Consider the following 26,034-nt stretch of genomic DNA (forward strand, 5'->3'; position numbering starts at 1 on the left):
ACTAAAAAGAAAAAATTCTAAACAGAAAATATAAGAAAGTAAAATAATTAATAATGAATTTAAATTATAAAAGTGTATATGATGTCATATTCAAAATGACGTCATTTTAATATAAGTAAGCATTCATTTTAATACATGAAGTGATATTCGATATGATGTATTATTCAATATAAATTTTTGCGGCTCAAAGAGAAAGTACCGCTAATCCTAAAATGACACCAAAAACAACACACCAGGGGGAAACACCAGAGTAAAGCAAAACGATGCTTGGGGCTCCAAGAGAAAGGGCCAGACTAGCTGTATCCAATTTACGTAAGCAAAAACGTGTCAAGGAGCCATTAGAGAAACGCTAAACCTGACTTGTACTTGAAAGAGAAAGTAAAAGAAGAAGGTGTGTCAAGCATTCACCAGGGCAACGCAAAACCAGGCTTGGAGTTTACAGAGATAGTAAAAGAAGAAGGCGTGTCGAGGAACCACTTGAGCGACGCGAAACCACAGGTGAAAGAGAAAGTAAAAAAGAAGGTGTGTCGAGAATTCACCAGATCAACGCAAAACCAGGCTTGGGGTTGACAGAGATAGTAAAAAAATGCATGCCGAAGAACCACCAGAGCAACGCGAAACCACATTTGCTGCTGAAAGAGAAAGTAAATAAAGAAGACGTTTCGAGGTATTACAAAAGCAATATGTGTATAATCGCCTGGCATTCAAGTACTGCCCTTCCGATGATTACAGCTTGAATCGACATGTTCAAATCAGAACTATGTCTTAAATTTGTCCCTATTGCAAGGCCTTGAAATTTAATGGTGAAACAATGGGAATGTGTTGCACCTCAGGAAAAGTTAAGCTTCCTCAACTAGATTAAACCTTAAACAAGAAAACCGAAAGTTTGAATCTTAGTAGAAATTAAATAAAAAAAAACTAATTTTTTTAGCTGAAAGTAAGGAGCGACATTAAAACTTAAAACGAACAGAAATTACTCCGTACATGAAATGGGTCGTCCCCTCCGCAATCCCTCGCTCTTTACGCTAAAGCATTTAATTGTTTTAGAAAAATAGAATTGTGGCAAAGAGTCAAACTTTAGCGTAAAGAGCGAGGGATTGCGGAGGGGACAACCCATTTCATATACGGAGTAATTTCTGTTCGTTTTAAGTTTTAATGTCGCTCCTTACTTTCAGCTAAAAAAATTAGTTTTTTTTTATTTAATTTCTGAACGTTTTTGAATTAATTCATGTTGGTTTTGGCTCTCCTCACATAAATTATTAAACTGAAATTTGTATATTAATTCTTTTTTTGGCTAAATGGCTTTCTCTTAGTTTCGATCAGACCATTTTGAGAAATAAAGGATGGAGAAGGAGGTCTAGTTGCCCTCCCATTTTTCGGTTACTTAAGAATGCAACTGGAACTTTTAATTTTTAACGAATGTTTTTATTAGTAAAAAATATACGTAACTTAAAAATTAATTTACGTAACAAACTTTCATAATCTTATATTTTTATTGTGTATACGAGGGGGTTTGTACCCTCGTTAATACCTCGCTCTTTACACTAAATCGTTAGTTTTGTCCCCAATTCTTTAAGAATGACCCCTGAATAAGAAAGGCCGTAGAATAAATAATTGAAATTACTAAAAATACTTTAGCATAAAGAGCGAGGTATTTATCTTCTCTTAAATACCTCGCCCTTTATGCTAAAGTATTTTTAGAACCCCTCATTTGCGTAATAATCTCTGTTGGTTTTAAGTTTCAATGCTACCCCTTCCTTTCATTTGAAAAAACTTTTCATATTTATTTTTCATTGTTTTTATATAGTAATGCTAGAAAATCCTGCGCCCTTTAAATTGAATTTTTCTTCCCCCATCACAGATTCCTCCAAGGAAAGATCCTCCAACATAGCCCCCTCCCAGCAGCCCCACCCCCAAACAAAATAAAATCCCCCTGAAAACGTCTGTACACTTCCCAATAACCATTAGTATACGTAAACACTGTTCAAAGTTTGTAACTTGCAGCCCCTCCCCCAGGGATTGTGGGGGAGTAAGTCATCTCCAAAGACATAGTAATTATGGTTTTTGACTATGTTGAACAAAATGGCTATCTCAAAATTTTGATTTGTTGACTTTGGGAAAAAAAAATGAGCGTGAGAGCACGGAAAGGGGCAGCATAAATGGGTAGACAGTAACAACGGCAATCAAAGGGATAAAATGACCCCTTGACTGGGCTGCCCACTTAATTGAACAATCTGTCTTGGCTTTTTTCTACAATTGGCTAATGACTTTGACTTTTCCCACAACTATTCCCTTTTTTTGGTCACTTAAAAAGGGCACTAGAACTTTTCATTTCCGTTATAATGAGCCCTCTTGCGACATTCTAGGACCACTTGGTCGATACGATGACCCCTGGGAAAAAGAAAAAAGAAAACAAAAACAAACAAATAAACACGCACCCGTGATTTGTCTTCTGGCAAAAAATACGAAATTCCACATTTTTGTAGATAGGAGCTTGAAAGTTCTAGAGTAGGGTTTTCTGAAACTCTGAATCTAATGGTGTTATTTTCGTTAGGATTCTACGACTTTTAGTGGGTGTTTCCCCCTATTTTCTTAAATAAGGCAAATTTTTCAGGCTCGTAACTTTTGATGGGTAAGACTAAACTTGATTAAACTTATATATTTAAAATCAGCATTAAAATACGATTCTTTTGATGTAGCTATTGATATCAAAATTCAATTTTTTTGAGTTTTGGTTACTATTGAGCGGGGTCGCTCCTTACTACAGTTCGTTACAACGAACTGTTTGATTATTTTTAAAAATCTACAGGGAGCTTTCCGTTTCCAATTGCCGGCAATTGATCTTAAAATGTTTGACCAAAGTCATCGTTTTGCAATCGGACACGCATATTTGTAGTTAATTTTAATGTTTTTACGTGTGCCCATAAATTAGAATTTTTCAAGCAAGCATTCATTTCGTCTGCAGGGATTGATCTCGGTATTATAGGTAATGTTTGCCTGAAATCTCCCGCAAGCAATATTAATGAGCCGCCAAAGGGTTTCGAATTCCCTCGCAAATCTTTCAAGCATTGATCCAGAGCCTCGAGCGATTTTTTGTGTGCCATTGTGCACTCATCCCAAATAATAATTTTGCATTGCTGCAATACTTTACCCATCCCAGATGATTTGGAAATATTGCACGTTGGAGTTTCTGTAGAATGCAAATTCAGAGGCAATTTCAAAGCGGAACGAGCAGTTCTGCCACCAGGCAACAATGTTGCGGCTATTCCGGACGACGCAATTGCCAACGCTATATCATTTTTTGATCGAATTGATGCCAGAATCAGTTTTATCACAAACGTTTTACCAGTACCTCCTGGCGCATCCAAAAAGAAAATTTCCCCAACGTTGTTATCGACACAATGCATTATCGTATCATAAATGTCTTTTTGTTCCGACGTTAACTTGGAAATGTTATTTTGTACATACGACACTAGATCACTCGTACTGTAACTTTGTTCACGATCCAATTCTACACATGTCGAAACAGCAGCGATACGGTTAGGTGAAGGCATTCCCAAATCCTGAAGAGGTTTGTTTGCCATACGTACGCACAAATCTATTTATATAAAAATAAGTTGTCTGTCTGTGGATCAGGTGACGTCATGTTAGTTGTTAGTTGTCATCATTTTTGCTATGACGGTGACGTCATTAAAGATATTTAAGACATATATGTTCACGTAGAAATCTATTAATGTTTAAGTTTAAAATGACTGATGAACTTACAACGGCAAAAGCCGATGAAGATGCTCAAAGAGTCTATGCCAAAAAACTTGCTGCTGATAGATTTGTTTCCCGGTGTCCCAGTCTGTAATTTCTCTTTGAGTGTCCCGTTCATCATTTATATTCCCTTTGTCCCGGTCTGTATATACATTCGTTTTTGAATTGGTATATGATGAAATAAATTTTTGTTTTTCTTTTTTTCTTTTTAGTTTTTTTTGGGTTTTTACCTATATTTTAGCTTTTTTGTTTTTTTTCTTTTTTCTTTTTTGTTTTTTTTTTTGTAGTTTTTACCTTTTTTATTTTTCTTTTTTTTTTTTTTTATTTTTCTTTTTTTCCTTTATTTTTCAGTTTTTTTTTCCTTTTTTTAGTTTTTTTTTTTTCTTTTTCAGTTTTTAGTTTTTTTTTTACTAGTTTTTAGTTTTTTTTTTCTTTTTAGTTTTTTTGCTGTTGCTCTACCCTTTTTTAGTTTTTTTAGTTTTTTTTCTTTTTTAGTTTTTTACTTTTTTTTTAGTTTTTTAGCTTTTTAGTCTTTTTAGTAGTTTTTACCTGTTTATTAGTTTGTTTTAGTTTTTTTTTCTTTTTTAGTTTTTGTATTAATGCTAAAGTCAAGGTTCGAACCTGGAACCTCTTGGACCTAAAACCTTGATTATAACGCTTTACCAACTCAGCTACTTTGGCTTGAATACATTTACCTTTTATAGTTTTTTTTTATTTTTATTTTTAAGTTTTATTATTCTCCTTTATTTGTGAGTTTATTTCCTTTTTTTAGTTTTTTTTTCTTTTTCAGTTTTTAATTTTTTTAGTTTTTTATTAGTTTTAGTTTTTTTCTTTTTAGTTTTTTAGTAGTTTTTACCTTTTTTATTTTTTTTTTAGTTTTTTTTTTACTTTTTTAGTTTTTAGTTTTTTACCCTTTTTTAGTTTTTTTTTAGTTTTTTAGCTTTTTTAGTTTTTTTAGTATTTTCTTTTTAGTTTTTTTGTGGTTCTTATCTTTTTTAGTTTTTTTTCCTTCTTTTGTATTAATGCTAAAGCCAAGGTTTGAGCCTGGAACCTCTCGGACCTAGAACCTGGAACATAACGCTTTACCAACTGAGCTACTATATATGTATTTGTATCGGATTAACGACGCTTCTTGACTACTAAGGTCCCAACGTCGGCCCTTTAGTAAATTCCTGCATCATGCTTCGATCTCTGGGTCCCGTATTACCACTCTAAGTTCAAACCCACTGCACCAACAAAGGTAGTAATATATAACTGAGCTACTTCGGCTTGAATACATTCGTTTTTGAATTGGTATGTGATGAAATAATTCAGACGTCATATGCGGACAGTGATGTCACTCGACAGACACACAGACAACTTGTTTTTATATATATATTATTTATATATAAATAGACTAGCTGTTGGGGTGGCGCTTTGCGCCACCCCAACACCTAGCTGGTGGGGGGCCCCCCGCGCGCGTAAGTCGTTACGCGCCATATTAAGAAAGCATTTAATGAGAGCCATTTAGGGTCAATGGAAATAGGCAGCCAAATGCAGTTGACAAGGCATCACTGAGACGTACAATGAGGCAAGTCTAGTGCGCATGCACCATCTCTTTTTAATTTTCAGATTATTACCCTGTAGTCAGCGTCCAATGATTAAGCAATTTGTAAAACCGATTAGTGTACCTGCGTGAATTCTGTTTGAGCATATGAACATATAATGCCATTATATTAATCAATAGTAGATGTACAAAAATTAGTCCTATATAAGAATCACAACATATCTATCTCTTGCGACAGATGCACATTCACTTCGCATTTTATGTTATTAACTATTTTTACGGATGAAGACATTGATTTTTGTGAGTTTGGTACAAAAAAAAATACTATCCCCACTTAATTTCAAGTGCTTTTTCTTCTAATACTTTTGAATAATTATTTTTGGGAATACAAATTCACTAGTTGTTTGCACATGTTTATCCTATAAACTTGCGAAAAATTACTTATGTGCATCCTATACTGACCAGTTGTTCTTGTGATTTCAGTATCTAAAATTACGGAGAGTGAAAAAGATTTTAAGAGATTGATTTTAAAATCTGCATCAGTAACTCTTGCTGTTGATCTCAATTTTAGATCAAACCCGTTTCACTCTCTGGAATTAGCACAGTTTGCACCGTCGAAGATATCTTCAGTGGCAAAGGTACGTGGCTATTTCGTTTATTAAACACCCAAATTCTATCTATAAAGCGATTTTCAAGTCATACATTTGTTACCTAGTTTTTACTAGTTTTTTTTTATATTAGTTGTACTACTTTTTTTCGTGATGCTATACCTTCATAGAAGTCATACAACGTCATCTTATATACTCATGTGGGTAGGATTGAAGCTTCACATGATTCCTTCGAGAAGCTAAGTGCTGCCTTCCAAAAATAGCCTATAAAAATTGTTTAAACAGTGAACCATAGTGTTGTGGACAATCGACACTTAATTAATTTCTAAAATAAATGAGTCAGCCTTTGCTTGATTTATTAAATGATTAAATAAAAAAAAACAAGTTTTTTTAACTGAAAGTAAGGAGCGACATCAAAACTTAAAACGAACAGAAATTACTCCGTTTATGAAAGGGACTGTTTCCCTCTTCAACGTCCCGCGTCTTTAGGCTAAAGTTTGACTCTTTCTCTCAATTCTACTTTATAAAACAGTAAATAACTTTAGCTTAGAGAACGGGACGTTGTGGAGGTAAACAACCCCTTTCATACACGGAGTAATTTCTGTTCGTTTTAAGTTTTAATGTCGCTCCTTACTTTCAGTTAAAAAAACATGTTTTTTAATTTAATTTCTGAACGTTTTTGAGTTAATGCATGTTTGATTTTGGCTTTCTGCAAATGAAATTTGCGTATTAATTTTTTTTGCTAAATGACTTTCTCTTGGTTTTAATCAGACAATTTTGAGAAAAAGGTTGGGGGAGGAGGCCTAGTTGCCCTCCAATTTTTCGGTTACTTAAAGGCAACTAGAATTTTCAATTTTTATCGAACGTTTTTATTAGTAAAAAATATTCTTAACTTACAAATTAACTAACGTAACAAACTTCTATATTCGTATTTTTTATTATGTATATGAGGGGTTTGCCCCCTCGTTAATACCTCGCTCTTTACACTAAACCTTTAATTTTGTCCCAATTCTTTAAGATTGCCCCTGAATCACAAAGGCTGTAGAATAAATAGTTGAAATTACTAAAAATACTTTAGCGTAAAGAGCGAGGTATTTAGGAAAAGATGAACCCTCCATATGCGGAATAATCTCTGTTTGTTTAAAATTTTAATGCTGGTCCTTACTTTCAGTGGAAATTTTTTTTTCATATTTATTTTTTCATTGCTTTTTAAAAATTATGCTGGAAAATCCTCTGTCCCCCTCTTGGAATATCTCTTCTCCCATGCAAATTCATCCAAGCGAAGATCCTCCCACGTAGCCTCCTCCCCTCAGCCCCCCAACCAAAAAATCCTCCTGAAAAGGTCTGTACACTTCAAAATAACAATTACTGTATGTAAACGCTGGTCAAAGCTTGTAACTTGCAGCCTTTCCCCCCAGGGACTGTGGAGAGTAAGTCAGCCCCTAAGACATAGCTATTATGTTTTTCGACTATGCTGAACAAAATTGCTATCTTAAATTTTGATCCGTTGACTTTTGGAAAAATAGAGCGTGGGAGGTGGCTTAGATGCCCTCCAATTTTTTATCACTTAAAATTGCACTAGAACTTTTAATATCCGTTAGAATGAGCCCTCTCTCGACATTCTAGGACCACTTGGTCGATACGATCACCCCTGGGAAAAACAAAAAACAAACAAACAGACAAATAAACACGCATCCGTGATCGGTCTTCTGGCAAAAAATACTAAGTTCCACATTTTTGTAGGTAGGAGCTTGAAAATTCTAGAGTAAGGTTCTCTGGTACGCTGAATGCGATGGTGTGATTTTCGTTAATATCTTATGACTTTTAAAGGATGTTTCCCCCTATTTTCCAAAACATGGCAAATTTTCTCAGGCTCGTAGCTTTTTCTGAGTAAGACTAAATTTGATGAAACTTATATATTTAAAATCAAAATAAAAATCCGATTCTTTTGATGTATCTATTAGTATCAAAATTTCATTTTTAGAGTTTCGTTTACTATTGAGCCGGGTCACTCCTTACTACAGTTCGTTATCACGAACTGTTTGACAGTTCAAAAATGCTGGTCTCAGTATTTGAGTTATTTTTAGGATATGAATTTAAATTATATATCCTGTTATCCTGGAACCCTGTATCTTTTCAACATCCCTTGAGGAATGCCCGGCATTGATCACGAAAAGAGGATTGGTCTTAACAGTAATTAAATAAAAAAAAACAAGTTTTCTTAACTGAAAGTAAGGAGCGACATTAAAACTTAAAACGCACAGAAATTACTTCGTATATGAAAGAGGCTGCTTCCTCATCAACGCCCCACTCTTTACGCTAAAGTTTGACTCTTTCTCTCAATTCTTCTTTTTAAAACAGTAAAAAACTTTAGCGTAAAGAGCTGGGTGTTGATGAGGAAGCAGCCTCTTTCATATACGAAGTAATTTCTGTGCGTTTTAAGTTTTAATGTTGCTCCTTACTTTCAGTTAAAAAAACTTGTTTTTTTTATTTAATTTCTGAACGTTTTTTAATCAATGCATGTTTTGATTTTGGCTCTCCGCAGAGGAATAATCAAAACGAAATTTGTATATTTTTTTTTTTGGCTCAATGGCTTTCTCATAATTTTGATCGAATGATTTTGAGAAAAAAAGAGCGGGGGACGAAGCCTAGTTGCCCCCCGATTTTTTGGTTAATTAAAAGGGCAACTATAACTTTTAATTTTTTACGAATCTTTTTATTGGTAAAAGATTTACGTAACTTATAAATTAGCTTACGTAAAGAACTTTTGTATTCTCATGTTTTTATTACATATATGAGGGGATTCGCTCCATCGTCAGTACCTCGCTCTTTACACTAAAGCTTAAATTTTATCCCAATTCATTAAGAATGACCCCCTGAATCACAAAAGCCGTAGAATAAGTAGTTGAAATTACTGAAAATACTTTAGCGTAAAGAGCGAGGTATTAAAAGGAGGTGAGCCCCTCATGTGGGTAATAATTTCTGTTTGTTTTAAGTTTTATTGCTGTTCCTTACTTCCAGCTGAAAAAGCTTTTTCACTTTTATTTTTTAATTTTTTTTTTAAATAATGCGAGTAAATCCTGCTCTCCCTTCATGAAAATTTTTTTCTTCGATTACAAATTCTCGAAGGAAAGTTCCCCCAGCATATCCCCCTCTTCTCAACCCCTCCCCCAAACCAAAAAAATCCTCCTGAAAACGCCTGTATACTTCCCAATAACCATTACTCTATGTAAGCACAGGTCAAAGTTTGTAACTTGTTGCCCCTCCCACGGGGACTGTGGGGGAGTAAATCGTCCCCAAAGACATAGTTATAAGGTTTTTCGACCATGTTGAATAAAATGGCTATCTCAGAATTTTGATCCGTTGACTTTGGAAAAATAATTAGCGTGGGAGGGGGCCTAGGTGCCCTCCAATTTTTTTGGTCACTTAAAAAGGGCACTAGAACTTTTCATTTCCGTTAAAATGAGCCCTCTTGCAACATTCTAGGACAACTGGGTCGATACGATCACCCCTGGGGAAAAAAAACAAAAAAAAAACAAATAAACACGCACCCGTGATTTGTCTTCCGGCAAAAAATACAAAATTCCACATTTTTGTAGATAGGATCTTGGATTAAACAGTTCGTGGTAACGAACTGTAGTAAGGAGCGACCCGGCTCAATAGTAACCAAAACTCTAAAAAATTGAATTTTGATATCAATAGCTACATCAAAAGAATCGCATTTTAATGCTGATTTTAAATATATAAGTTTCATCAAGTTTAGTCTTACCCATCAAAAGTTACGAGCCTGAGAAAATTTGCCTTATTTAAGAAAATAGGGAGAAACACCCCCTAAAAGTCATAGGATCTTAACGAAAATGACACCATCAGATTCAGCGTATCAGAGAACCCTACTATAGAAGTTTCAAGCTCCTATCTACAAAAATGTGGAATTTGGTATTTTTTGCCAGAAGACAAATCACGGGTGCGTGTTTATTTGTTTTTTTTTTTTGTTTTTTTTTCTTTTCCCCAGGGGTCATCGTATCGACCAAGTGGTCCTAGAATGTCGCAAGAGGGCTCATTCTAACGGAAATGAAAAGTTCTAGTGCCCTTTTTAAGTGACCAAAAGAATTGGAGGGCATCTAGGCCCCCTCCCGCGCTCGTTTTTTTTTCGAAAGTCGACGGATCAAAATTTTGAGACAGCCATTTTATTCAGCATAGTCGAAAACCATAATAAATATGTCTTTGGGGATGTCTTACTCCCCCACAATCCCTGGGGGAGGGGCTGCAAGTTACAAACTTTGACCAGTGTTTACATATAGTAATGGTTATTGGGAAGTCTACAGACGTTTTCAGGGGGATTTTATTTTGTTTGGGGTTGAGGCTGAGGAGAGGGGGCTATGTTGGAGGATCTTTCCTTGGAGTAATCTGTCATGGGGGAAGAAAAATTCAATGAAAAGGGCGCAGGGTTCTCTAGCATTACTATAAGAAAACAATGAAAAATAAACATGAAAACGTTTTTTCAAATGAAAGGAAGAAGTAGCATTGAAACTTAAAACGAACAGAGATAATTACGTATATGAGGGGTTCTAAAAATACTTTAGCATAAAGAGCGAGGTATTTAGGAGGAGATAAATACTTTGCTCTTTATGCTAAAGTATTTTTAGTAATTGTGTTGCGGAGCAACACTGCTGCTTTCGTAGTTTTTTTTGTTTTTTTTTTTTTCACCGTGATCAGCGACCTGTAGCTCCGAAGTGGTAAGAGTTAAAAATTTGAGATTTTTCAGAGGGAAGGGAAACGTGAAACAAAGTAAAAAAGTTCCAGAGAAGTTCCTAAAATTTCTAATAGTTTTCCATAAAAAAAAAATAAAACCGTTTTTTTCTTAGAAACTCTGCGTTCGATGTTTGGCGTCAAGTTAAGACGACCCTAGCTTCGGAAATAAACTTGTTAGAAATACAGTTATGCTGAACTCATGTAGAACTTTTATTTGTCTCTTCGAGAACCGGAGCACAAAATTCCGTAGCTCTTACAGATTTCCCGGAAATAATTCCGGAAAAGTGCATCTCGTTCCGATTTTTTTTGGAATTTTCTCAAATTTTCGATTTTGATGTTTCTCATATTTTTATCGAGTAGTGCTATGAAAAGTATGCAAGAAGAAGTGAAGTGTTCTATATACCAAGTTGCTTCGTTCTCTATGAAATAATTTCCGAAGTTTCGACGTTCTAGAGGTAACTTTTGTTCTGGACCAGCTAGAATTTTTTTTTCCAACGCGGTTCGACAGGTCTCGATCTCCTAACAACTGGAGCTTACAATAGTTTCTCCGAAATAAAATTCCTTCTTTGGGTTTTTCTATTTGGAAGTTTTGTCATGCCCTCGGGGCAATTTAATTTGTATCGTATTATTCTGTTGTACAGGACAAATTCTAAAAGTTATTTGATTTCTAGTTTCAATTATTTAAAGAAATTCTGGTTTATCTTGAAATTGTAATTATCCATCGTATAAATATTCAGAATTGTCAACTATGTTATTGTGTTATTCTCGTTTATTTCTGCACCAGCTAAACATTTTACCAAACTCAGTTTAGTAGGAGCTCGAAATAAAACCATATCAAAGATGCTTCAAGATAACAATCAAATCCGCATTAGAAAAATGTCCTCTGAAGGACATAATGGAGACTGTTGCTCCGTAACTGTGTCCCGTAGGGCACAGTTGCACGTGTTGCTCTGCAACTGTGCCCTAAGGAACAGGGCACAGTTGCTGCAACACTTCCCGTTGCAAAGGCAACTAAGGTCTAGTTTCAACTATTTATTCTACGGCCCTTCTGACTCAGGGCTCATTCTTAAAGAATTGGGACAAAACTTACGATTTAGTGTAAAGAGCGAGGTATTAACGAGGGTACAAACCCCCTCGTATACATAATAAAAATATAAGATTATGAAAGTTTGTTACGTAAGTTAATTCTTAAGTTACGTGTATTTTTTACTAATAAAAACGTTCATTAAAAATTAAAAGTTCTAGTTGCCTTTTTAAGTAACCGAAAAATTGGAGGGCAACTAGGCCTCCTTCTCCAGCCCTTATTTCTCAAAATCATCTGATCAAAACTAAGAGAAAGTCATTTAGCCAAAAAAAGAATTAATATACAAGTTTCATTTTAATAATTTATGTGCGGAGAGCCAAAACCAAACATGCAATAATTCAAAAACGTTCAGAAATTAAATAAAAAAAAAAAAATTTTTTTAAGCTGAAAGTAAGGAGCGACATTAAAACTTAAAACGAACAGAAATTACTCCGTATATGAAATGGGTTGTCCCCTCCGCAATCCCTCGCTCTTTACGCTGAAGTTTGACTCTTTGCCACAATTCTACTTTTTAAAACAACTAAAAGCTTTGGCGTAAAGAGCGAGGGATTGCGGAGGGGACAACCCATTTCATATACGGAGTAATTTCTGTTCGTTTTAAGTTTTAATGTCGCTCCTTACTTTCAGCTTAAAAAAATTATTTTTTTTTTATTTAATCTTGTACAAGAGGGTTCTCTGATATGCTGAATCTGATGGTGTGATTTTCATTAAAATTCTATGACTGTTAGGGGGTGTTTCACCCTATTTTCTAAAATAGGGCAGATATTCTCAGGCTCGTAACTTTTGATGGGTAAGACTAAACTTGATGAAACTTATATATTTAAAATCACCATTAAAATGCAATTCTTTTGATGTAACTATTGGTATCAAAATTCCGTTTTTTAGAGTTTTGGTTACTATTGTGCTGGGTCGCTCCTTACTACAGTTCGTTACCACGAACTGTTTGGTTCCCCAGTACAATGACCGATTTACCTCCTAGATAGTGACCTGATAAAGTGTGGGATTTTGAGATTTGTACCCACCCTTTGTCTTGAAAACCCATAATTGCCAAACAAGTAGGAAGAGACAGTTTAGAGGTGCAGAAATCAGTGATTTCATAACAAACTGTTCAAAATTATACTGTTTCTATTACTTTCAGAATTTTTCCAAAGTTGAAGGTTGTGTACTTTCTGGTGGGTATAAAGTATTTCAGTATCTCAGTAATGCATAAAGAATCATCTGTATTTGGATGTACAATAGAGAAAAAAGTCCTATTCCTATAGTGTGTGCCATAAAAATGTCTAAAATTTCTAGCATTTATGTATTTACGACGTGAAAACACTTACAAACCTGGCAACATGTTTCCATCTATGATTGCATTCGTTAGAAGCAAGTTTTATTACTTTTTTGCGAAAATTTAGCGTATACCTTTCAATATATGGAATAAAAGGTGCCACTTCATCGATTTGAAGCACATATGATGCGATATTATTAAATAGACAGCAAAAGCTAGAAGTCAAGATATAAAGTGCAGGTCCCAGTGATGTAATTGCCAAGTATTAAAATATTTAGTGTATATTATTATTGAAAGTTTTGTAAAAAAAAAAAAAAAGTTGTTTTGTCCTTGGTCTGATCATAATTACATCGAAATCATGACTTAAACGAGCATACCTTTTCCAAGGCTGCAAAATATTGGCAATAATGATTTCAGTGCATTTATTTTTAGTCCATTCGACATATTAAGATGGTACCCGTATTACCCTTGCATGAAATGCTTCAGATTTAATGAACTGATTTAGGATCCAGAAAATATACATATCAGGTTTGAAATCGGTTTCGTGTTTGATCAGTTCCATCAAAGCCTCGTTAACCCTAGCTTTCTAGCATGTCTGGATCTATATTTTCTCTAACAGAAGAATATTGTTATATCGCATTGGTATGGGCCAGATTACAGCCAAATGAATGGCCAACTGAGGCATTTTGATGGTGGCCTCATTCAAAACACCCAAGTGTCTTGTAGTGAGCTCGAGCTTTGGGATCGTTTCCGTAATCCGACGAAGCTACCAATGGACTATGACGACGCAATACGTCTGGCTCGGCTGTACTGCACCAATTGTCAGCATTGGATACATATTTACTGCATTGAAGATGCCGTAGATGGTGTTGCTTCATCTGCAACGGTGGGTTTCTCATGTATTACCCCGGACTGCCCTCTATCCTACCAATACTTCGAACCAATAGCCAGTGATCATTTTCAGGTACGTAAGAGCTGGAAATACATCTTTAAAGGCTTTCGAATACGGGTGGTTGATATTTTGTTATACCACCGGAAACTACTAATACGCAAAAATAGCAATAAATTTTATACGACAAGTTGCTGTCGACATGGATTGTTTTTCAGCTATTTGTTTCATGTAGAGTCACAGAAGATACTCAAATGTTAAATACTAACATCGCTGACGGATTTTGAAAATGAAGGATAATAAAGTTGATTTATCAAAAAGAACGGTTTTTGATCAGTTTCTTAAACCCTTGTGGAGAGACCGGATGACTCAATAGAATTGTTAACCTTTTAAAATTTTAGCAGCTTTTGTTTATCCATGTGCTTCCATATGATAAGGAAAATCTGTTAGGTTTGACCTCAAGCCCAACTAGTTAGGGCGAAAATGCAATGTTTCCACCAAATCTATTAGTTGTTTCACGATATTTGCAATTTGTCAAAACGCAAACATCACAAAAAAGCAAAAACGTATGGGCTTCTTGTGCTGATCCAAAGTAAAGTGGTATATTTGGGCTTAAGTTTTATGTGACAACACATCCATTGACCGTAAAATCTACTTTTTAATGGCACGTTTAAATCATTTCGTACAGCCTCGGTCTATATTTTCGCTTAAAAGTATTTTGAGATAGTTTTCTAGTTACTATTAGTTACTGAAGCCCCAGCCATACTTGTGGATTTAGTAGTTATTGTAGTGCTTTAACTTTTTGAAATAATATAAATATTTCGCTTATATTGCCATGCACTTGGATCTGTTGGCTCCTTTTTGTTACGCATTAATCACAAATTTACACCGATATAACAAGAAATTTTGCACATTTATCTATCCAAGCGCCTGGCAATTTGTACTTAATGCGAGATAAATCTGGGATATGTAAGCCTAAGTAATGACCGAAAATTCCCTCAGAGTTTGTATTATTTATTGTAGAACAAATTTGCGATGATCTTTAATTCAAATTCATTAATAAGAGTAACGTTATTCATAAGCGCAGCTCCTCTTCAAAGCATTCTTTCCACCGTCGTACAAACCGATTAAATTCTGGAGTTAAAAGTTTTGCAACTTTGGCATTTTAGATTGTAGTCGAGAAGAATTGTCTGCCCAACTAGGAATCAGTGATTGTAGAGCCGACTGTCCTTTACCTCGCACTACAAGTGAATAATTACCTATACGATGAATCCATGAAGCCACTTTCCTGTTTGACTCATTCAGTGCATCAATTACCTAGTGGTTGCTAAGTCTAGTTGCCGCTAGGTCTGCTACGAAAGTGTTGCTGCTACGAAAGTGATACGCTACGAAAGTTGCTGCTACGAAAGTGACAAAAAGATGTTTGACGAAGAGTGAGGAATATTTGTCCTAAGAAATATTCGAATTTTCAATTTTGAGCATTAGCACATATGATCTCTCCCATTATCTCTTCATTCTAAAGGTTTTACTTAGGTTAATCTTTCCACCGACCAAAGCTCTAATAATTCTTTAAGAAGGACTATTTTCCTATGTTTTGAAAAAGTTTATATCATTCTCTAAAAAAAGATCTCCATAAATTTTCTAAAATGGACTACTTTCCTAAGTTTTGAATAAGTTTATATCTTTCTTTAGGAAATCATCTATAAAAATACATATTTACTAAACTTCTTACGCATCAACTAAACTAAAATTACATATCTACCGAACTTCTTCTAAATAAATTCAAATGTTAATCATCATCCCATTGCAACTTCTACTGTGACATTTGCCGCTCCTATTTTTCATTCTCTTTCTGGTTTAAAAGCGTACCGTATTTATAAGGTTCAAAAGCAGAATCAATTTTTAATAATAAGCTTTTATAACTGTAGCATTAATCCTTACCATCTTTATTCATTATCATTAAAAAAATGGAAAAGATTTTCCAAAGGCCAAGAAGGCTATTGCATGACTATACACCTCATTATGTGGGGGAGGGGGATGAAAGTATAAACCGTTTCTAATACTAATTTTTCTAATAGTGGGATGATTAGAATAAGCTGTAGTAATGACAAAAATAAACTAATAAGGATATGTTTATCCTTATTATCCAAAACGCATAGAAAGTACAGTAGTATATAACTGCTTAAAAGAGCAAGGATAACAACTAGTGTCTTTAAGACAAGTAAAATTTTCACAGTTAGATGGTGCAGAATAATGACTTTTTGTTTCATTAATTGATCGTTTCTAACGAGTATTCATCATCTTTTTGTCTTTGTATCCCTGGCATTACAATTTCTTGTACGATGATAGATAATAAATTTACTATAGAGAAAGAGGGTATCAAATACAAAGATTTGTTCTTTTAGGATTTAGGAGATTGAAGTTTCTTACAAGTTCTTGAATAATATCTGCGATACAAAAATGTAACAAATAAATAAAAAGATACCTGGTGCTACTGTCAATCTTGTAATTTTCATTCTGGGTAATTCCTTTTATCTTCAAAGAATTCAACGCTGAGGTAGCGTTTCTTCGTGCGCTAATCAAAGAACTATTCTGTAATGACAGCTCTTCTATCTTCCCCAGAACATCTGACGGTGTCTGAGCACCTATACAGATAAATAATATTAATATTTTGTGAGTTTTGGTATACTCATATTCATCCGAGATTAAGTTTGTGTATCAACTCTGACGTGCCGCCAAACCTTGAAAGGTTGCCGCCAGTTTGTGTATCAACTTTGTGTATCAAAGTTTGTGTATCAACTCTGACGTGCCGCCAAACCTTGAAAGGTTGCCGCCAGTTTGTGTATCAACTTTGTGTATCAAAGTTTGTGTGTCAACTCTGACGTGCCGCCAATCTTGAAAGGTTGCCGCCAGTACTCCATCTCAACATTTCTCTCATGATCGCCCTAAAAAGCGAGATACTTCCTAAAAGAATTACAGCAATAAACTAGTTTGTACCTATATCCGATAGATTTTTATAGTGTTTAGATTACTGTAAACAATGGCCGTCATAATCAATTTTACTCACACAAACCTCACTTTAAAAATTCACATTTTAAAATTTGTTTAGCAAAGGCATTTTCATAGATTTATAATCTGTGTTTACAGATTGGCGCACAATGGTGTAGTATTATGCTTATTCTAAACAAAATTACTCTTTAAAAATCTAAATCAAACAGTTTGGTGTGCTATTAATAAAAAGTTGGTAAGGACTACTAATAATATATTAAACTTTACAAATTTTGATTTACGTTGATGACTCCAGAGTACTAAAAAGAACTTAGATTGCTGTCTTTTGGAAAAATAATATGCAGAAGATACATGGCTAATATCAACAATAAATACTACAGATTTAAAATTTTCTTAATAACTGGCAAATAATACGAAACAAATAACCTTCTTATACTAAGTTTTTTAATGCCCCTTGTGTACCTCTTTATTTAAAACTAGCATGCCTGTTCAGAACGCCTGTTAGAGAGAGAGAGAGAGAGAGAGAGAAAGAAAGAGAGAGAGAGAGAGAGAGAGAGAGAGAGAGAAACTGATATCTTTCATTTTCATATCGAACAACAACACTGCAATAAAAAATTTATGTTACAACATAATCTTTCATTCCATAATGTTTACAAACCGGAAAAAGAACTGCAACTTTTTTAAGGTTTTTTTTTTTAACTATTGGTAACGAACTGTAAGTAAAGAGCGAAGCAGCTCAATAGTAGCAAAAACTCTAAGAAACAGACACTGGGTAACAACGGATCCGTCAAAAGAATAAAATTTTATGTTTATTAAAAATACATAAAATTCGTCAAGTTTAATGTTACTCATGGGAGGCTAGTTCCATGGAAGGGTTTTTCGCGGAATAAGGGATTTTCTATGGAAGGGAAGATGGCTTTTCGGACATTATTTAAAATGATCAGAAATCGATTAAAAACTGAAAGTAAGGAGAAACGTTAAAAACTAAAACGAACAGAAATAATTACGAATATGACGATGGTTCTCTCTCCTCAATACCCTTCTCTTTACGCTACATTTCGACCTTTTGTCCCAATTCATTAAGAGCAATTCCTGAAACACAAAAGCCGTTTAATTAGAGTCAGCAACTTTTTTAAAAGTACTAAAAACTTTAGTGTTTAGAGTGGGTTATTGAAGAGGGGGCAACCCTCTTTTTAATACTAACAATTTCAGTTAGAAAAAATTGTTTTCTTTAAAGCAGACACAACTTAGAAACAATAGGGAATTTTTTCCCAAGACAGTGGAATTCAATTCCGTGTATATTCCGGCCCTTTGTCCAAGGGCCGTCTTCATCACAACACCAGAAAAAAATATTTATGTATACAAGAAATTACATTAAAATGTAAAAATTAAAAAAAGAATAAAAAAAATTTTTAAACAGCCCTAAAATGTTTACTCCAATGAAGTTTAACCATGTCCTGGTTAAGACCCTACCAAAGAAATAAGATCTGAGATTTCCGATGGAATGACACCCTGGTCATCTTAACTGGCAAGCAGTTATTTATATTTTGCTTTAGGGAACAAATACTATGCAATAAGCTTCTTGATCTTAATGATATTTTCCCCTTTCTCCGTAAGCCAGGGATCGCGTGTTTCTTATCCCCGAGAAATACTTTCCATGGAAGGGCGAAATTAGTTAGTAGTGTTGGCTAAGGTTAGGCTATTTAAATTCAAATGATGGTGGTGTTCAAATATAGATTTGGTTTATTACAAACAAGTGCTTGGACAATCAAAGAAACCCTGGAAACATACTATGATTATTCGCGATACCTATCAACGATTATTTTTTTTAATGATAGCATAAGGTGTGCATTTGATTCAAAATTTTTATTTTATTACGAACGTAAGACCTAATTCGACTTTTCTGTGGGAATACCCCATTGAAGCTATTGACAAAACTGTTGGACGTGGAAGCAAGAGAATTGAATTACCGTCCATGAGCCAAGATTGTTCTTGGCAAGGGACACTCTGTGCCCCTTGTATTGTGTTTCATGCAAGAATCCATTTTTTTCACAAACATCCCTAATTTAAGCGAACACTACTCATTTTGAAGCATACATTTGATTATTTTTATCTAGTCAAACAGTTCGTGGTGTTAACCTGGGTGTTATTAAATAAAAAAAACAAGTTTTTTTAACTGAAAGTAAGGAGCGACATTAAAACTTAAAACGAACAGAAATTACTTCGTATATGAAAGAGGCTGCTTCCTCATCAACGCCCCGCTCTTTACGCTAAAGTTTGACTCTGTCTCTCAATTCTTCTTTTTAAAACAGTAAAAAACTTTAGCGTAAAGAGCGGGGTGTTGATGAGGAAGCAGCCTCTTTCATATACGAAGTAATTTCTGTTCGTTTTAAGTTTTAATGTCGCTCCTTACTTTCAGTTAAAAAAACTTGTTTTTTTTTATTTAATTTCTGAACGTTTTTGAATCAATGCATGTTTTGATTTTGGCTCTCCGCAGAGGAATAATTAAAACGAAATTTGCATTTTTTTTTTTTTTTTTTGCTAAATGGCTTTCTCATAATTTTGATCGAATTATTTTGAGAAAAAAAGAGCGGGGGAGGAAGCCTAGTTGCCCTCCGATTTTTTGGTTAATTAAAAAGGCAACTAGAACTTTTAATTTTTTACGAATATTTTTATTAGTAAAAGATTTACGTAACTTATAAATTAGCTTACGTAAAGAACTTTTGTATTCTCATATTTTTATTACATATATGAGGGGGTTCGCCCCCTTGTCAGATCCTCGCTCTTTACACTAAAGCTTAAATTTTGTCCCAATTCATTAAGAATGACCCCAGAATCACAAAAGCCGTAGAATAAATAGTTGAAATTACTAAAAATACTTTAACGTAAAGAGCGAGGTATTAGGAGGAGGTGAGTCCCTCAAATGGGTAATAATTTCTGTTTCTTTTAAGTTTTAATGCTGTTCCTTACTTCCAGCTGAAAGAACTTTTTCATATTTATTTTTTCATTGTGTTTTTAAATAATGCTAGTAAATCCTGCGCTCCCTTCATGGAGATTTTCTTCCCCCATGATAAATTATCGATGGAAAGTTCCCCCAGCATATTCCCCTCTGCTCAACCCCTCCCCCAACCAAAAAAAGTCCTCCTGAAAACGCCTGTACACTTCCCAATAACCATTACTATATGTAAGCATTGGTCAAAGTTTGTAACTTATTGCCCTCCCATGGGGACTGTGGGGGAGTAAGTCGTCCCCAAAGACATAGTTATAAGGTTTTTCGACTACGCTGAATAAAATGGCTATCTCAGAATTTTGATCCGTTGACTTTGGTGAAATAATTGGCTTGGGAGGGGGCCTAGGTGCCCTCCAATTTTTTTGGTCACTTAAAAAGGACACTAGAACTTTTCATTTCCGTTAGAATGAGCCCTCTTGAAACATTCTAGGACAACTGGGTCGATACGATCACCCCTGGGGAAAAAAACAAATAAACACGCATCCGTGATCTGCCTTTTGGCAAAAAATACAAAATTCCACATTTTTGTCGATAGGAGCTTGAAACTTCTACAGTAGGCTTCTCTGATACGCTGAATCTGATGGTGTGATTTTCGTTAAGATTCTATGACTTCTAGGGGGCGTTTCCCCCTATTTTCTGAAATAACGCAAATATTCTCAGGCTCGTAACTTTTGATGGGTAAGACTAAACTTGAAGAAACTTATATATTTAAAATCAACATTAAAATGCAATTCTTTTGATGTAGGTATTGGTATCAAAATTCCATTTTTTAGAGTTTTGGTTACTATTGAGCCGGGTCGCTCCTTACTACAGTTCGTTACCACGAACTGTTTGAACGACTCCATCATCAAACAGTTCGTGGTAACGAACTGTAGTAAGGAGCGACCCGGCTCAATAGTAACCAAAACTCTAAAAAATGGAATTTTGGTACCAATAGCTAAATCAAAAGAATTGCGTTTTAATGCTGATTTTAAATATATAAGTTTCATCAAGTTTAGTCTTACGCATCAAAAGTTACGAGCCTGAGAAAATTTGCGTTATTTTAGAAAATAGGGGGAAACACCCCCTAAAAGTCATAGAATCTTAACGAAAATTACACCATCAGATTCAGTTTATCAGAGAACCCTACTGTAGAAGTTTCAAGCTCCTATCTACAAAAATTTGGAATTTTGTATTTTTTGCCAGAAGGCAGATCACGGATACGTGTTTATTTGTTTGTTTGTTTGTTTTTTTCCCAGGGGTGATCGTATCGACCCAGTTGTCCTAGAATGTTGCAAGAGGGCTCATTCGAACGGAAATGAAAAGTTCTAGTGCCCTTTTTAAGTGACCAAAAATTGGAGGGCACCTAGGCCCCATCCCACGCTAATTATTTTCCCAAAGTCAACGGATCAAAATTCTGAGATAGCCATTTTATTCAACGTAGTCGAAAAACCTTATAACTATGTCTTTGGAGACGACTTACTCCTCCACAGTCCCCGTGGGAGGGGCTACAAGTTGCGAACTTTGACCAGTGCTTACATATAGTAATGCTTATTGGGAAGTGTACAGGCGTTTTCAGGAGGATTTTTTGGTTGGGGGGAGGGGTTGAGAAGAGGGGGATATACTCGGGGGACTTTCCATCGAGGAATTTGTCATGGGGGAAGAAAATTTCCATGAAGGGAGTGCAGGATTTACTAGCATTATTTAAAAAAAAATGAAAAAATAAATATGAAAAAAATTTTTCAGCTGGAAGTAAGGAGCAGCATTAAAACTAAAAACGAACAGAAATTATTATCTATATGAGGGGCTCACCTCCTCCTAATACCTCGCTCTTCACGCTAAAGTATTTTAAGTAATGTCAACTATTTATTCTACGGCTTTTGTGATTCAGGGGTCATTCTTAATGAATTGGGACAAAATTTAAGATTTGGTGTAAAGAGAGAGGTACTGGCGAGGGGGCGAACCCTCTCATATGTGTAATAAAAACATGAGAATAAAAAATTCTTTACGTAAGCTAATTTATAAGTTACGTATATCTTTTACTAATAAAAACATTCGTAAAAAATTAAAAGTTCTAGTTGCCTTTTTAATTAACAAAAAAATTGGAGGGTAACTAGGCTTCTTTGATGATGGAGTCGTTCAAACAGTTCGTGGTAACGAACTGTAGTAAGGAGCGACCCGGCTCAATAGCAACCAAAACTCTAAAAAATGGAATTTTGATACCAATACCTACATCAAAAGAATTGCATTTTAATGCTGATTTTAAATATATAAGTTTCATCAAGTTTAGTCTTACCCATCAAAAGTTACGAGCCTGAGAAAATTTGTGTTATTTCGGAAAATAGGGGGAAACGCCCCCTAAAAGTCATAGAATCTTAACAAAAATCACACCATCAGATTCAGCGTATCAGAGAACCCTACTGTAGAAGTTTCAAGCTCCTATCGACAAAAATGTGGAATTTTGTATTTTTTGCCAGAAGGCAGATCATGGATGCGTGTTTATTTGTTTGTTTTTTTTTTTCCAGGGGTGATCGTATCGACCCAGTTGTCCTAGAATGTTTCAAGAGGGCTCATTCTAACGGAAATGAAAAGTTCTAGCGCCCTTTTTAAGTGACCAAAAAAATTGGAGGGCACCTAGGCCCCCTCCCACGCTAATTATTTCACCAAAGTCAACGGATCAAAATTCTGAGATAGCCATTTTATTTAACGTAGTCGAAAAACCTTATAACTATGTCTTTGGGGACGACTTACTCCCCCACAGTCCCCATGGGAGGGCAACAAGTTACAAACTTTGACCAATGCTTACATATAGTAATGGTTATTGGGAAGTGTACAGGCGTTTTCAGGAGGACTTTTTTTGGTTGGGGGAGGGGTTGAGAAGAGGGGGGTATGCTGGGGGAACTTTCTATCAATAATTTGTCATGGGGGAAGAAAATCTCCATGAAGGGAGCGCAGGATTTACTAGCATTATTTAAAAACACAATGAAAAAATAAATATGAAAAAGTTCTTTCAGCTGGAAGTAAGGAACAGCATTAAAACTTAAAAGAAACAGAAATTATTACCCATTTGAGGGACTCACCTCCTCCTAATACCTCGCTCTTTACGCTAAAGTATTTTTAGTAATGTCAACTATTTTACTACGGCTTTTGTGATTCAGGGGTCATTCTTAATGAATTGGGACAAAATTTAAGATTTGGTGTAAAGAGAGAGGTACTGGCGAGGGGGCGAACCCTCTCATATGTGTAATAAAAACATGAGAATAAAAAATTCTTTACGTAAGCTAATTTATAAGTTACGTATATCTTTTACTAATAAAAACATTCGTAAAAAATTAAAAGTTCTAGTTGCTTTTTTAATTAACAAAACAATTGGAGGGCAACTAGGCTTCCTCCCCGCTCTTTTTTCTCAAAATAATTCGATAAAAATTATGAGAAAGCCATTTAGCCAAAAAAAAATAAAAAATATGTGAATTCCTCTGCGGAGAGCCAAAATCAAAACATGTATTGATTCTAAAACGTTCAAAAATTAAATAAAAAAAAACAAATTTTTTCAACTGAAAGTAAGGAGCGACATTAAAACTTAATACGAACAGAAATTACTTCGTATATGAAAGGGGCTGCTTCCTCATCAACGCCCCGCTCTTTACGCCAGTGTTTTACTGTTTTAACAAGTGTTTTACTGTTTTAAAAAGAAGAGCTGAGAGAAAGAGTCAAACTTTAGCGTAAAGAGCGGGGCGTTGATGAGGAAGCAGCTCCTTTCAAATACGAAGTAATCTCTGTTCGTTTTAAGTTTTAATGTCGCTCCTTACTTTCAGTTGAAAAAACTTGTTTTTTTTATTTAATTCCGAGAAAAACCACAGTTTAAAGTATTGATTTGCATATTTTCATTGATTTTCAAACATCAGCATGGTTCATGCTACTGTGACACTATTTAGCTGATATTTTGGATGCCTTGTTGCTCCCTGTGGCATATTTTATCATTTATAAAGTATTTTCAGCCATTTCACTACAAAAATAACTGTACAAACTGAAATGGACCATTGTGGGACTTTCCATTTTATTATTAGATCATGATACGCCATGACAGTTTATGCCACCATGGCAGTCTATGGCTGCCCTGTTTCACCCTGTGGCACCTGTTATCCTCACTTAAGCGTTTTCAGACGTTAGAATATCCTGACAGATGTTTCTTGTTTGAACAGTGGTACTTTCCATTTCATTATAAAATCGTGATGCTCCATGTCATTTCATGCTCCGTGGCACTATATATCTGGCACACGGCACCGTATGGCACACATTGTCATTCCCAAAGCATTTTCAGATATTTTCTTGATAAGAATTATGCTTTATCCATTCCTTTGTGTTTTTACTAGCCAATCTTATTACGCCTAAGAATTTTCAGATTTGTTTTGATAAAATGACATCAAATTCCAGTTCCCCCACTTTTGGTGCCAGTTACAGCGGTCTCATTTCCTATTCTGCTGCCTCTCACCCCGGTTCCAGGTCTGGTTCCACCGGTCCCAATTGCGCCAGTTCCTGTTCTGGTTCCACCACTTCTGGGCTCCCAGATTCCGTGGTTCCAATTCCACCAATCCTGCTCAGAGTTCCGCCAAATCAAGGATTTTTTTATGCTGCTGCCACCCATGGTACTCTGTGGCTGGTCATAGACAGCAATTACTTTTTTTTGTATTTTGGGGCCATTTGACTAAGGAAATACTAGCTTTTAAGTGTTTTAAGCAATTATTTTCCATGTTCTAATATATTTTTTCGTATTTTTCATTGTTTTCTCGGGGTTAAATAGACCGAGCGCATAAGAAATTCAACCTCGAGAGGAGAGTGGCATAGAGATACCGTTTTCACATATATTTGGGGACCATATTGATAGACCATACTTGCTTTAGAGGATTTTAGGCGATTATTTCCCATATTTTAACATATACTTAATATTTTTAACGTTTTCTAGGGCTTATGGGTTGAGGTTTTGAGAGTTTTACGAGATTATTCTGCATATTTAATATTTTTTCATATTTTTCATTATTTTCCTGGTTTTAATAGATCCGAGGTATGAAAAAAGTAAGGAGCGACATTAAAACTTAATACGAACAGAAATTACTTCGTATATGAAAGGGGCTGCTTCCTCATCAACGCCCCGCTCTTTACGCCAGTGTTTTACTGTTTTAACAAGTGTTTTACTGTTTTAAAAAGAAGAGCTGAGAGAAAGAGTCAAACTTTAGCGTAAAGAGCGGGGCGTTGATGAGGAAGCAGCTCCTTTCAAATACGAAGTAATCTCTGTTCGTTTTAAGTTTTAATGTCGCTCCTTACTTTCAGTTGAAAAAACTTGTTTTTTTTTATTTAATTCCGAGAAAAACCACAGTTTAAAGTATTGATTTGCATATTTTCATTGATTTTCAAACATCAGCATGGTTCATGCTACTGTGACACTATTTAGCTGATATTTTGGATGCCTTGTTGCTCCCTGTGGCATATTTTATCATTTATAAAGTATTTTCAGCCATTTCACTACAAAAATAACTGTACAAACTGAAATGGACCATTGTGGGACTTTCCATTTTATTATTAGATCATGATACGCCATGACAGTTTATGCCACCATGGCAGTCTATGGCTGCCCTGTTTCACCCTGTGGCACCTGTTATCCTCACTTAAGCGTTTTCAGACGTTAGAATATCCTGACAGATGTTTCTTGTTTGAACAGTGGTACTTTCCATTTCATTATTAAATCGTGATGCTCCATGTCATTTCATGCTCCGTGGCACTATATATCTGGCACACGGCACCGTATGGCACACATTGTCATTCCCAAAGCATTTTCAGATATTTTCTTGATAGGAATTATGCTTTATCCATTCCTTTGTGTTTTTACTAGCCAATCTTATTACGCCTAGGAATTTTCAGATTTGTTTTGATAAAATGACATCAAATTCCAGTTCCCCCACTTTTGGTGCCAGTTACAGCGGTCTCATTTCCTATTCTGCTGCCTCTCACCCCGGTTCCAGGTCTGGTTCCACCGGTCCCAATTGCGCCAGTTCCTGTTCTGGTTCCACCACTTCTGGGCTCCCAGATTCCGTGGCTCCAATTCCACCAATCCTGCTCAGAGTTCCGCC

General features: G+C 35.2%; 1 protein-coding gene across 2 annotated transcripts in view; it reads right to left on the reverse strand.

Annotated features, from left to right (window-relative positions):
* LOC136037960 (uncharacterized) overlaps nt 1-26,034 on the reverse strand; it is a 79,987-nt gene that overhangs the window by 16,024 nt on the left and 37,929 nt on the right. For both annotated transcript variants that reach the window (XM_065720846.1, XM_065720845.1), the window contains exon 7: nt 16,397-16,556. In XM_065720846.1, the coding sequence (XP_065576918.1) occupies nt 16,397-16,556 (160 nt within the window). The remainder of the gene's footprint in view (nt 1-16,396; nt 16,557-26,034) is intronic.

The sequence above is a fragment of the Artemia franciscana genome, chromosome 17 (genome assembly GCF_032884065.1).
Source record: "Artemia franciscana chromosome 17, ASM3288406v1, whole genome shotgun sequence".
Lineage (NCBI taxonomy): Eukaryota > Metazoa > Arthropoda > Branchiopoda > Anostraca > Artemiidae > Artemia > Artemia franciscana.